Source organism: Eptesicus fuscus, chromosome 8 (genome assembly GCF_027574615.1).
Source record: "Eptesicus fuscus isolate TK198812 chromosome 8, DD_ASM_mEF_20220401, whole genome shotgun sequence".
NCBI lineage: Eukaryota > Metazoa > Chordata > Mammalia > Chiroptera > Vespertilionidae > Eptesicus > Eptesicus fuscus.
The window spans coordinates 96133069-96145748 of record NC_072480.1 but is presented as its reverse complement, the minus strand read 5'-3'; the positions used below and the strand labels follow the sequence as shown (position 1 = coordinate 96145748).

Here is a 12680-nt window from a genome sequence, read left to right as displayed (position 1 = left end):
CCCGAGGAGGAGGGTTAAGGAGGAGATGGCTAGGAGGGTCCCTGGCCGCACTGCCTGTGGTTCCAGCCTTCAGGCTGGTAAGGGAGAAATGGAACACCCTCCCCCTCACCTGACCAGGAAGAGGAGCCCTCAGTCCCCCAGGAAGAGCTGACATCATGAGGGTGCGCACCTCTCCACCCCATCTCCGCCCACACATTCGCCTTCTGTTCACTTGGGCCCCCGAACACACACGGGTACTTGCAGCCCTGGACTAGCCCTGGAGCCCAGCTCCCCAGCAAACAGGGGAAATTAAACAGTTTGCACAGAATGAAATGTGGGCATGAACGGTGCCTGCAGCTGGTGGTTAACACCAGCAGTAAGAGGATCAACGCCTAGTCCGCCCAGTCCGCTGGCTTCAAAGGGGGGTGGGGGTGAGAAGTGTGCGCGCTCCCTTTTACCCATTCACGTTAGTTAATTTGGATGATAAGGGTTCGAGTTTAATCCCTTTGTGTGCCAGTGAATATACAGAAATTGACAACCCCTGAGAGGGCACCCCGGGCTGGCAGAGCAACCTGCGGGAGGGTGCGGGTCGTGTCCAGTCTGGCATGGAGGAGAAAAGAAACTTCGCCAGGAGACTGAAAGCCCGACAGAGAGGGCACCCTGGGGGTGCGGACTGAGCTTAGCAGCTCCCGGGTGGGAGGCAGGTAGGCTGCTCGCTGGCCCAGCGCCCCACATGCACTGGGGTGGCCTCTGCGCTCTAGGAGCTCCCTAGTTCCCAGGGGAGAGCAGGGCTCCCCCCCACCCGACTCTGCAAAGAACTAACCACGCTCAGGGGAGAGCCTGGGGCCTTGCCATCGGTCAGCAGAGTAGAGAGAATTGAAGGGGAGGTGGAGAGCAGAAAAGGAGGGGGAAATGTCTAAGGAGACATCTGGTTTCTCAAATGGAACCCATTAGAAAGAGGCGAGAGCTCCTAGGCTCCAAGTCAGGTCATGAAACAAAAGCCATTTTCATAGTTTCCATTTGCAAAAAAGCTCCCCCCACACACACACACACTGCAAGCTTGGAGCCCCCAGAATGCGGCTCCGAGGCAGCAGACTGTGAGCGAGCCCTGCTGGTGGGGGACAGGCCCCGGCCCCTGGCGGACGGTCCAGGCTGCGGCTGAGGCAGAGGCGCAGCCAGCGGAGAGCCCTCCCCCTCCTTCCCCTTGGGCCCGGCCAGCAAACGTCCTCCCTGGTTTCTGTCGGTGCCTCCCCTCCCTCGGCCCCCCTCCCCATATATTCGCTCTCTAAAGCCATGAAAAAGAGATCAACTTCCCTAAGTTCACGGAGCCCTTTGCAGTGACAAATATTGATGCCCAAAGTGTCTGCGCTCTCCGGCCCTCAAACGTTCAGAAAAGGCGTCCGCGAAAGGGGGACATAAAAAGTTAACAATGCTGTGAAAATATGTTTGCAGAAAATAGACAATCGTTGGATTAAACGTATTCAAGTATGAAATAATGCCTTTTTGTGTCAAAACTTGGGCGATGGGCGGGTACAAAAGTTCCCTGTGGCCGCTACTTGCTCCCTTTGTGAGCCGTGCGCTTTGGCGTCTCCACTTGGGCGCATTACTCAGAGCCCTCTAAGCGCGATTGTTTCTCCCTTTCTAATGACATTTACCGGATCAAAACATGCTGTTAATTCGATCAGAAGGCTTCACCCTCCCTGACAAAGCCACAATAATTTCTCCTGAAGTTTGTTAAATTGACCAAAATTAGGCAAATGAATAGGGGTCTGTCGGCGCCCCCTCTCGCAGGTGACGTTGCATAATGCTCGCCTGGGCCAGCTGCACGCCCCCTTTTCTTCTCGGCCTCCTCTCCTCTGAGTTGCCCCCCAATCCTCCCACCACCCCCCTCACACCACACACACAGGCCTGCCTGCCTGCCTCTCCTCCCCCACCCTCTGGCATTATTAAAATTTGGCCCAATGAAACTATTCATACTTTTCAATGGACATTTTCGTATAGGATAAGAGGCTACAAATTGAGCCTCTTCCCCTCCCCCGTGCCCCCATCCCCGCGAAGAGGGCCCGAGCGGGGAGAAAAGAAAGCCGAGCGACGTGGTCAGGGGGAAGGGGGAGCGTCGCGTGCCAAAGGCAGACGGGAGGGGCGGTGCAGCGCGGGAGCCTCGCGTGCCAGCCGCAGCCCACACCTGCCGGGATGTCCGGACAAATAAAGCGGTGTCAACAAAAAGGGGGGAGACGGACGTGTCACCAAGTCGTGTGAGAAAAGCCTGGGAACAAACGGGGCGCCTCCGTCTCCAAGGGCTCTGCCTTGAACCCAGCGGAACAGCCTATTAAAGGCTTACTTAATTACTTTAATGGCTCTGGACAGGCTGTAAAGCGCACTGGGCGCGGGGACTGCGCCCTTGCTGGGATTTGTAAACAGGCAATCGTGTGAGACTCGGCGGTGGGACTAAAGGAGGCGACGCTGTTTTGTGAGGGTCCTCACCCCCTGGTGTCCGCGGCCGCTGCGCCCCTGCGCTCTGCGCCTGTGGCGACCGGCGCTCGCTCGACACCGGCCCCAGTTACCGCCTCCTTTTCCAGCCGCGGCTGTTGCCATGCAAATGTTATTCCCCGCCAATCACGTGTCCTTTGAAGGGCCACGTGGATTAACAAAGCTGATCTACCCCCAGCTCGCCCCCCTCGGCTGCTAAAATTTTTTTTTCTTAACTTCTTTAAAACTGATCTTGAATGCATGCATCCCTCCAACGCAGTTCCCTAATCCTATGGAATAATTCAACTCGTGAATGCACTTGGAGCCCTGGATGACCACTTTATAAGGCAGCCCCTCGGAGCTGGGAGGCGGCAGTCTACCTGGGACCCCGAAAGAGGCGCACGAGGCGGAGAGTGGCCGGTGCCGCGCCCCCGCCTCTCCGCAGGCGCGCTCTCACCAGGATGTCAGACAAGCTCAAGGAACGCAGAGTGAGTTGCTGAGGCTGGACGGCTCCTGCGCTCTGATGGCGGGGCACCGACTCCCCAGCGGCCACCTGGCTGGGCAGAGGGCAGGGACGTGACCACGCGTGACTTCTCCTGTAGAGGGATTCTGAGTGGTTTGGGAAGGGGATGAGGATGGAGGGAGGAGACTCCTGAACCCGGGAGGAGCCCAGGCCTAGTGGCCACCTCCCCACAGCCTCGGCCCCCAGCTCGGGGTGGAGCCCAGCCAGTAGGGAGGCTGGACGGGAGCGCGCCAACACAGGTGAAGGAGGGCAGAGCTCGTTTTATCCACGTGTGGAGAGGCAGGGACCCCTCCGGGGCGAGCTCCTGGGCAGCAATGGGAGCTGGGGAGACGGTGGGCAGGCGGATTTCCATGGGGATTTCCACTCCCTGGGTAAAGCCATCGGAAATTCACAGACTTCTGTTCGCAGAGAACCCGCGTTTCCCACAAAGTGATAGAAAAGCGGAGGAGGGACCGGATTAACCGCTGTTTGAATGAGCTGGGCAAGACGGTGCCCATGGCCCTGGCGAAGCAGGTAACGTATGGCACTGAGAACAGGGTACTAGATGCCGGGGACCCTCTGCTGCCACCCGCGACCTGGACGCCGGGGTGCGGGGACAGAGAGGGCCTGTACGGGGGCCTCCTTCCCTGGCCTGAGCGCCGCGCACAGCAGCGCGCTCCCAGTCCTCTCCGGATAGAGCCGCGCACCGTCCCGCGGGGCTGGCTGCCCGGCTCGCGGTGAGGACCTTCTCCCGCTGCAGACTTCCGGGAAGCTGGAGAAGGCGGAGATCCTCGAGATGACCGTCCAGTACCTGAGGGCGCTGCACTCGGCGGACTTTCCCCGGGGAAGGGAGAAAGGTGGGCACGGGCTGGGCAAAGCGAAACCTGGCAGGGAGCGTGCGCCACGCAGACCTGGGGGTGGCGGTAGGAGCAAGAGGCGCGCAGGAGCGGTCTCCTCTCGGGGCGCTGCGGAGCGGGTGCGGCGGGTCCTGCAAAAGCTAGCGGACAGGGCTGAGGGCGTTTCTGGGCAGTTTGGCTCCGTTGCCTCCTCTCAGGTGGGGAGGGGCAGTCAGCCTCTGACCAGAAAGCAGGCCTCCGGCTGGTTCTTTCCCCTTCTCCAGACTGGGGAGAGGGGAGGAGGCCCTCCAATGGGAACTCTGGCCAGAGAGTGTGGCGGGAGGTGCCTGGCCCCCGCCCGGGGCTCCCGGCAGGGAAGGGGCCGCTCCGTTTCTTTCCTGTCTCTGATCTCCCCGCCCCTCCAGCAGAACTGTTAGCCGAGTTTGCCAACTACTTTCACTACGGCTACCACGAGTGCATGAAGAACCTGGTGCACTACCTCACCACCGTGGAGCGCATGGAGACCAAGGACACCAAGTACGCGCGCATCCTCGCCTTCCTGCAGTCCAAGGCCCGCCTGGGCGCCGAGCCCGCCTTCCCGCCGCTGGGGTCACTCTCGGAGCCGGACTGCTCCTATCAGCTGCACCCGGCGGGGCCCGAGTTCGGGGGCCACAGCCCCGGGGAGGCCCCCGTGTTCCCGCAGGGTGCAGCCCCCGGGCCCTTCCCCTGGCCGCACGGCGCGGCCCGCAGCCCGGGGCTGCCCTACCTGCCCAGCGCGCCCGTGGCGCTCCCCAGCCCCACGCAGCAGCACAGCCCCTTCCTGGCGCCGGTGCAGGGCCTGGACCGGCACTACCTCAACCTGATCGGCCATGCCCACCCCAACGGCCTCAACCTGCACCCGCCCCAGCACCCCCAAGTTCTCTGACACCCGCCCGCCGCTTTCTCTGGGCGCTGCGCTGCGCAGGAGATGCTGCGTATTGTACAGATGTATATAGTGTGCCAACCAACAGCGGGATGGGGAAGGCCAAGAGCAAGTCAAGTCTCCTGAAGGATCTCCCCGGCAATAAATGTTTTCTGTTAAAGACCCACAGAGATGGATTTCTTTACCTTCTGCTCCTCCACAATCCATCCCTCGGAGGTGCCCAGGGCCAGGGACTCACAGGGGCCAAGGTGATGGCCCTCAGTGATTTGGGGAGCTTGGGGGGGGGGCTAAATGGAGGTGTCATTTGGGGACTGGATTTTGCGGCTCCCCTGAGGCTGCAGACCCGCTCCCACCACACATGTATCTTGGGCATTTGCTTAGGAGAAGGGCAGACACAAGTAACAGGGCTATTGGCTCTCAGATAATGCAAGTCCAAGGACTCTCCCCAAACTGGCTTTGGCGGACTTGCCCCAGCTCAGCCTGGCCGCCCTTCCTACCCCACAAGGCCCGGGGATGTAGGCACCCGCTGGTCTGGAGAGTGGTGACACTCAGGCCCGCTGAATGGGCGACGAAATTTACAGCCTTAACAAGTCTCTCTAAATACATAACTTCTGAGGTATGGCTTAAAAACAACATCCAAGGAAGATTTTGTTTCGTTGTTTTAACCTCTTTTCCGGAGGGTTTAGGGACGCTGGCATTGCCTTTTACGCACAGAGGGCTCGCTTCCAGGGAGCTGGGCATCAGGGTGAGAGGCCAGCACGGCTGGGCTGGGAGATGAGCTCCCCGGGGACTGAGTTTCCTCTGCACACCCCACCATGCAGATCCCCACTCTGGGCCACTGGCTTGGGGTTCAGGTTCTCAGGCCTGTAAGAAAGGTTTCCCCTCTTCCCCCTCCGGGGGGTGGGAAAGGAGAGGGTATTTAACCTTCCTGCTCCACCAGAACACAGGAAAGTTTGGGACTAGACCGGCTAGGGGAGACTTGGTTAGTACCTTTAAGGGATTATGATGTTCAATTCCAGTTGGATCTGCACCTTACCCACAAAACGGGATACATTTAAAATGGCGAGCTGAGATCACGTTTTCCTAAGCCAAGCAGAGTAAGCCTGGCTGTGGTTTTATGTAAACAGACAGAATTCAATCAGGTGCCCAATCAGCTAAAGTTGTGTTTGTGGGGATTTAAATGTTTCCCTTTATTGATCCTTTTCTTTGTTCCATCTTTTCTTTTTGTTCCTGCTAGCTTTGATGCCAATTACATAAAGAATTCGAAATTATGTAGCAGGTTTCCCTGTTTCCAGGGGCCATTTAGCTCAACTGTGATGGTCTGTCTTCTCCCAGATTAGCTGGAGGACAATTAGCTTATTCCGTTTCTGTGGACAGGGCTCAAGGGAGCTCTGACCTGCGCTGTTTACTGAGGTCATGGAATAGGATGACCTGCAATTTGTAAACCATCAAACTTGATTATACAGAGACAGGACAAAACAAATCGCCTCATTACATTCCATTGCCCATAAACTGAAACTTAAGTGTGTCTGTGTGTGTTTTGTTGGGGGGGGGGGAGGGGAAATGATAAACTTTAGAAAAGGTCTTGTAAGTGGTTCTTGTCCTTACATGCACTCCATGTTGCTGCAGTACTTATCTAAAAACTGTGATGTGCAAACAAATCTCTCTTCCCTTATGAACTGATACAGTCGGAGCATGAAAGTGAGTGTAAGGCCAGGAGGCCTTCTGGATAACAAATATACACTGAGCAATATGGGACGGAAACAGATCAAGCAATGTGGGAGCATGCATGGCGCCTATTATCGGAACACATGTCTTACACCCATTTTCGTCAGCGCGGGGTACAGAATCCCAGGAAGGCCTTTCAGGCTTTTCTCCTCTGAGCATTAAGCCCATCTGAATTCCCCTGGCAGTGAAGCATTACAGATATAGTGTTACCCTGGAAATATAAATTATTAATATATGCAGCATTTTTGTCACTTCTCAACTGTTAACCAAATTAGACAAAACTTTCTTTTGCTAAGTAGATTTTCTCTGTGGGATTAGCTCTGGAAATGCACAGGGCCACCACAGTAAGAAACTCGGGTCATTTACATATAATTCTGCAAACTTCCACTGGCCCATGACAGTCTTTGTACCTCGAATGTTGGTATTCTTGATTTTTTTCTTTCTTATTTAACTGTGGAGGATAAAACCCTGCTTTGGATTTACAATGACCTTAGGATAAAAGTCTCCCTCCCCTTCCTTCCCCCTTCCTGTGTGTGTGTGTGTGTGTGTGTGTGTGTGTGTGTGTGTGTGTTGTCCTTTTCTGAAACCTCCATCCAAAGTTCCAATTCTCCAGGCTTGCCTAAAAGTCAAACGTGGAGTACTTTTACTTTGCAAAAGGTTAAAAATGTCACTACAAAATGGCCTTGATTCAAATCGGAGAGAAACTTGAATGTGTCCTTCCTGTACTTTCTCGGACAACTCATTACTTCCAGCCCTGCTGTCCCAAGCCCCCCAGCTCCTCCCCCCTCCGTCTGAGTCTCTCAGGCCCAATCCCTCCACTCTTTCTTTTAAGTAAGTTGTATAGTAATGGTTTCCAAGAGAGGCTCAACCAAACCCAGAAATAACAAAAAACAGTGGGTTTGGCTGGAGGTGAGCCATTGTGATGCCTCTGAAAGGGGCAACCTCTTGTTTCTTGGGCTTCATCCTTGAGTGGGCAAGAAGAAAAATAATCATGCCATGAAATCAAAGGTTTTCTCCAGGGGCTTGAGGAACAAAGCTGGTGGCTGTGCTCTGGGTGTGTCCTGTGGCTCTGCAGGGCGAGAAGGAGGCCTTCCAGGCACTCCAGCCTCGGGCCGAAAGGGCGGTAATACAGAGCTCACTTGTGCTTCCAAGCGTATTGAACAAACAGCACGCATATCGTGGGGCCTCCTGTCTAGGCTGCGAGATGCCAGGCAAGGAAGGTGGAGGAGCAGCTGTGTAAGTGCCTACCTGACTCCCCACAAGTGTGGATTCCCAGAAACCTGGGGATGGGTGTCTGCGCAGAGTAACACACCAAGAAAGGGAAGGCGATAAGGGGCGTGCAGTTAGGAGCCCGATAAATATACCTGTGGAACGGCTGAATAAAGTGCCCAATGGTGCTGGCCTTCTTAGAATCCCACATCTCCCCTAGACCTCTTGTTTCTGGCCTCTGTCCCCTCCCCACTTCAGCAGAGACTAGAAAGTACTCGTGCAGCCACCTAGTCGTCTGTTGAATAGTCTGCACATTTTGAGGAGTTGTCGGAGGGAGCAGTGACCCTGCTTCTCTCTGCAGCGTCCACCTGTGTTCTGAGCAGGAGATGATGCTTGGCCTGCACAATTAAGGTGCAGGCCCACCGAAATGTAGACCCCAACTGCAGGATGTGAATTCAGAACTAGCCTAATGGGGGCTCTGACCCTTTCACATGGGAAAGATCCAAGACTGGGCTGATTCTACTCTCTTTTCTGCCACCCTAGTTGTTCAGACTGTGGCTTCTGTAGCCAGAATGCCTGGATTTGTACCAGCTCTGCTGTGTACTAGCTGTGTGCCATTAGGCAAATTGCTGAGCCTCTTCACGTCTGTTTCAACATCTATAAAATGGAGCTATTAGAAGCACATATACATGATAGGGTTGCTACGAGGATTAAGTGAACTGGTACATTCAAAGCACTCTAGACAGTGCTTAAGCCACAGTGAATGTTCAATACATGTTAGCTATTATAATTATCTATTCTTCCTCCCTTCTCCCAAAGAGTCAGATCCTTGGAGCCACCTCAAACTAAAAAAAAAAAAAAAAAAAATTCGAAGGCAAATCATGAAAAAATTTTAAACCTCAGGGCTTGTTCTTACACCCCAAGGCTTGTTCTGGAACAGGGCAAGTGGGGCTTGGGAACTCTAACTTCATCCCCCTGCTCAATTCATCCTCCAAGTGATGGCTGGCAGTCAGAGCCCTCTGTTACTGTGGAAGGCTATTTCTCCACTCTTTCTCATACAGGAACATGGCCTCATGTTATCTGGCAATAGCTCACACACCTGCACTCCTACATTCTCTCTCCGGGTACATATTCCAATGCCTATTCACACACAAATCTTGACCATCGCAAATTCTTTATTGAAATACTAGAGGCCCAGTGCACGAAATTCGTGCACTTGGGGGGTTTGGGGGGGGGTCCCTCAGCCCGGATTGCGAGAGGGTGCAAGCAGGGCCAAGGGACCCCATTGGTGCACGATTGGGGGCGCGGGAGGTTGGCCAGCTGGGGAGGGACTGCGGGAGGGCTCCAGGATGTGTCTGGCCCATCTTGCTCAGTCCTGATTGGCCAGACCCCAGCAGCAAGGTAATCTACCAGTTGGAGTGTCTGTCCCCCTGGTGGTCAGTGCATGTCATAGCGAGCAGTTGAACTGCCTTAGCATATCATTAGCATATTATGCTTTGATTGATTGAACGACCGACCAGACGACCAGACACTTAGCATATTAGGCTTTTATTATATAGGATGAAGTAAAGAAACTAATTCAATATTTACTAATGATACTTCCTATGGCAGCTTCATGCTCTTCTCAGCTTTCTCCCAATTTCCCCCCACTCGGGTCCTTTTTATCTATTCCATTCATCAGCTGGCTGCTCCACTCCAGGCTCCAGACCCAAGCCTTGGTGAGGGTGAAACTCAGCTGCAGACATCCAGCTCCGGAGCCTGTCCCCTAAGTCTCACTCCCTTTCCACTTGGCCTTCAGCTCTGATTCTAACTCATTTTCTGATTGCTCGGCTCCAGACATCTGATCCCCCATGTACCTGGGGCCTGGTGTAGGGATTTATCCATGTAAATGTATGTGTCCCATGTGGACAGAGATCACTACAGCAATAATTCTTAGCATCTCTCAGCAGCCCTCCTCTATTCCTCAGCTACCTGATTGGGGTGTTTAGAAGGCAGACCCAGGCATGCTCACCTCTGCCCCTTCCTCTCTGGGTGTGAACCTGCCCACAGGAAGCAAGCACGAGTTCCCTCTGGGCTGCTGGGGAGATTTCCAGCTTCCTGTGCTTTTTAAGATTGAGTTTAATCCGACATGCAATGCTGCAATCTCACTCTCTCTGCAGAATGAAGTCACAGACCCCAATCAGTCGCAAAATAGACATTTTTATCTCCACCTGATACCTACATCTCTAACGATTCTAAGCCCTGACAGGAGAAAAAATGACTTTATTTATTGAATACCCTAAAACCCCAGGACCTGGGTGCCTACATGTGTGCAGCTGGGAGGAAGACACAGGCATTTGCCTGCATGCATCAGGTGGCACAGGTCCAGGGCTGCCTACACGTGTGTGTGCACAGGATGCCTGCCAGTGTACACATGTGAGCACATGATGGACAAACTGGGGCCAAGGAAAGGGCCGCCCACAGAAAAAAACTGCTGGGTTAGAGCTGGAGGGGCCCTACTATTTCTAGCTCACTTGGAAGACAGGCAGCAGTCATTATGAAGGTGTGCAAATCTGTCCCATTATAAACTTGGACTAAGCCTCTCCCCAGTAGGAAGAGCTGAAGCAGAGCATTAGGGAGGCAGCAGACAGTGTTATGGGATCGGGGGAGACAGCAGGAAAGTTACCCAAACCATAGAAGAGGGTGGTGGGAACTTGGAGCAGGAACTCTGGGCTGAGCTATAGAGAGAGGGTGCCAGGTGAAAGGACCTCAAGAGAAATGGGCACCTGGGCACCTTTCGCTCTCTCTATTCCCAACTAGCCTCATTTATTATGTGTAGCTTAAGAGCAAGAGTCCATAAAATATAGTACTTAAAGCAGGCGTCCTCAAACTACAGTCCGCGGGCCACATGCGGGTGTTTTTGCCGTTTTGTTTTTTTTACTTCAAAATAAGATATGTGCAGTGTGCATAGGAATTTGTTCATAGTTTTTTTTAAACTATAGCCTGGCCCTCCAACGATCTGAGGGACAGTGAACTGGCCCCCTGTTTAAAAAGTTTGAGGACCCCTGACTTAAAGCTTTATGACTATAACGAAACGTTCTGACTACCATATTTCTGGAAGCCCTAGAACTGTCAAATTAGAACTGAATAATAATTATTCTGAACCTGAACCCTAGTCTGATGATGGCCCAAATATATGTGGTGAGGAGAGGCTGCAGGGGAAGGCATGTCATCGCTGTATCATGGATTCTAGAAGGAAGAAGGTGAGCTAAGAATTTCTTAAACTATAATTGGAAGTAGAAAGGTAATCTCTAAAAACTACTGGAAGTAGGATTTTATACCCGGTTCCTTGGTATAAGAAGAACACTTACCAGTGAGACCACATTGCCAAAGCCTTCCAATTATGTGTGACAGGAAGAGACACCGGAAGCTGAACGTGCTTTGGGTTGGATAATGGAATTTAGGAAACAGTAATGCCCAGAAAGCATCAAATGACTTTCTATGAGGGCAGGCCTGTAGGGAATAACCAAGTGATTGAGGTAAAGAGGATGTACTAGCATGACGGATTTCTGTTTGCACCTGGTGGAGGTTTGGGGCATCAGGTGTGGGCTGTGGTTTGCAAGCTCCTTTCCAAAAAGGATTTGTGGTCTATTTTTCCATCTGACTTCTGGCCATGCTTTGACAGGACCTGATAAACCTCATCGTCATAAAGGAGGACTTGGCTGACCTTACGCGCTGACCTGGATTCTGGGGAGGAAAGGTAGCCACTGCTATCGACATGTTAGCTTCTTAAAAACCCTCTGTAGGGTCTCCCAGTCACCCTGGAGCTAACAGGAGAGAAAGTTATTAGACAAACTCTTCCTTCCCAAATAAATACATCAAAACCTAAATGTTTCCTCACCTTCTCTCCTTCTTTCTCTACCTGCCCCGTCTCACCCTAATCTCCAGCTTTTTTCTCTGTGTTATAGGATAGGCTCCAGTTATCCTGAAGGATTCTTTTGGGGCCCTTAATCGAGGCAAAGCCATCCCATTGCAATGGAAAGGAAACCACTGTGGTCTTGTTTCCAGATCTATCCTCACTCCAGGTAGACTCAATCTGTCACTCCTTGATTCACCACTATCCCTTGACCAGCCTCTCTCCCTTCTCCAAAACTCCACAGCCAAACAATCATCATCTTGTTGATTTTACCTCCTATCTATTGAATCCATTCATTTCTATCTATTTTGCCACAGACCAGGCTGCCAATGTCCCTTTTCAGCTGCCTACCAATTCTCCAGCCTCCATTTTGCTTCTTCGAATTCATTTCAACATAGCCGCAAGGGTGGCTTTTTCCTACAACATATCTGAAAGGCCTCTGTTTAGAATTATTCAATGCCTGCCCATTACTCTTAGGACAAAGTCCAAGTTCTTTTTCAGGTCTTCCCACTGCATACTTCTCAGGCCTCGTTCCTCAACACTACCCAAGATGCACCTCAGTCATACTGAGAGTTTGTCCAAAGTCATGTAACTGTATTCTGGCAGACCTAGGATGTGAACTACAATATGTTTGCTTCCAAGTCCAGTTCCCTTTCTCCTCTGCAACAGCTGCCATAATCAGGAATATTTTCACCCTTTCTTAGAACAGTATGGTTTGGATCTAAGTTTAGGAATACTCTCCTCTACCTGTGTAAAGTTGAGGTCCTCCAGAACCTCAAAATTGGGCAGTTGGATGTCCCCAAATACAGTCCCTAAAATCCAGATTAAAAAAATACCTTTCACAAACTAATGACAGAAGCAATATATGCTCACTGTAGAAAGTTGGAAACACAATGAAAAGTACAAAGAGGATACAAAAGCGCCTACAATCCCACCATCTAGATATCAGCTCTAAGATTCTGGATGTGTTCCCTTAAAACCTTTCTATGCACACACTATTGAAAGAAAGTTTTAAATAGCTAATCCATGTATATGGTGTAAAATGTTAGAAGTACGAAGGGTCCGTAGTGGGGAGTCCCCCTGCCACTTCTGCCCAGCCACCCAGTGCCCCTCCTAGGAAACAACCACCACTTCCAGTTT

General features: G+C 52.4%; 1 protein-coding gene across 2 annotated transcripts; it reads left to right on the top strand.

The window, feature by feature from the left end:
• Positions 1-2909: 2909 nt before the first annotated feature.
• On the top strand, positions 2910-4711 carry HELT (helt bHLH transcription factor). Of its 2 annotated transcripts, none has more exons than XM_054720335.1 (4): positions 2910-2936; positions 3380-3484; positions 3711-3807; positions 4215-4711. In XM_054720335.1, the coding sequence occupies exons 1-4, from the start codon at positions 2910-2912 to the stop codon at positions 4709-4711; spliced, it is 726 nt and encodes a 241-aa protein (XP_054576310.1). The 2 variants fall into 2 exon arrangements, with proteins under 2 accessions (XP_054576310.1, XP_054576309.1); XM_054720334.1 differs by having other exon boundaries at positions 4212-4711.
• Positions 4712-12680: the final 7969 nt, after the last annotated feature.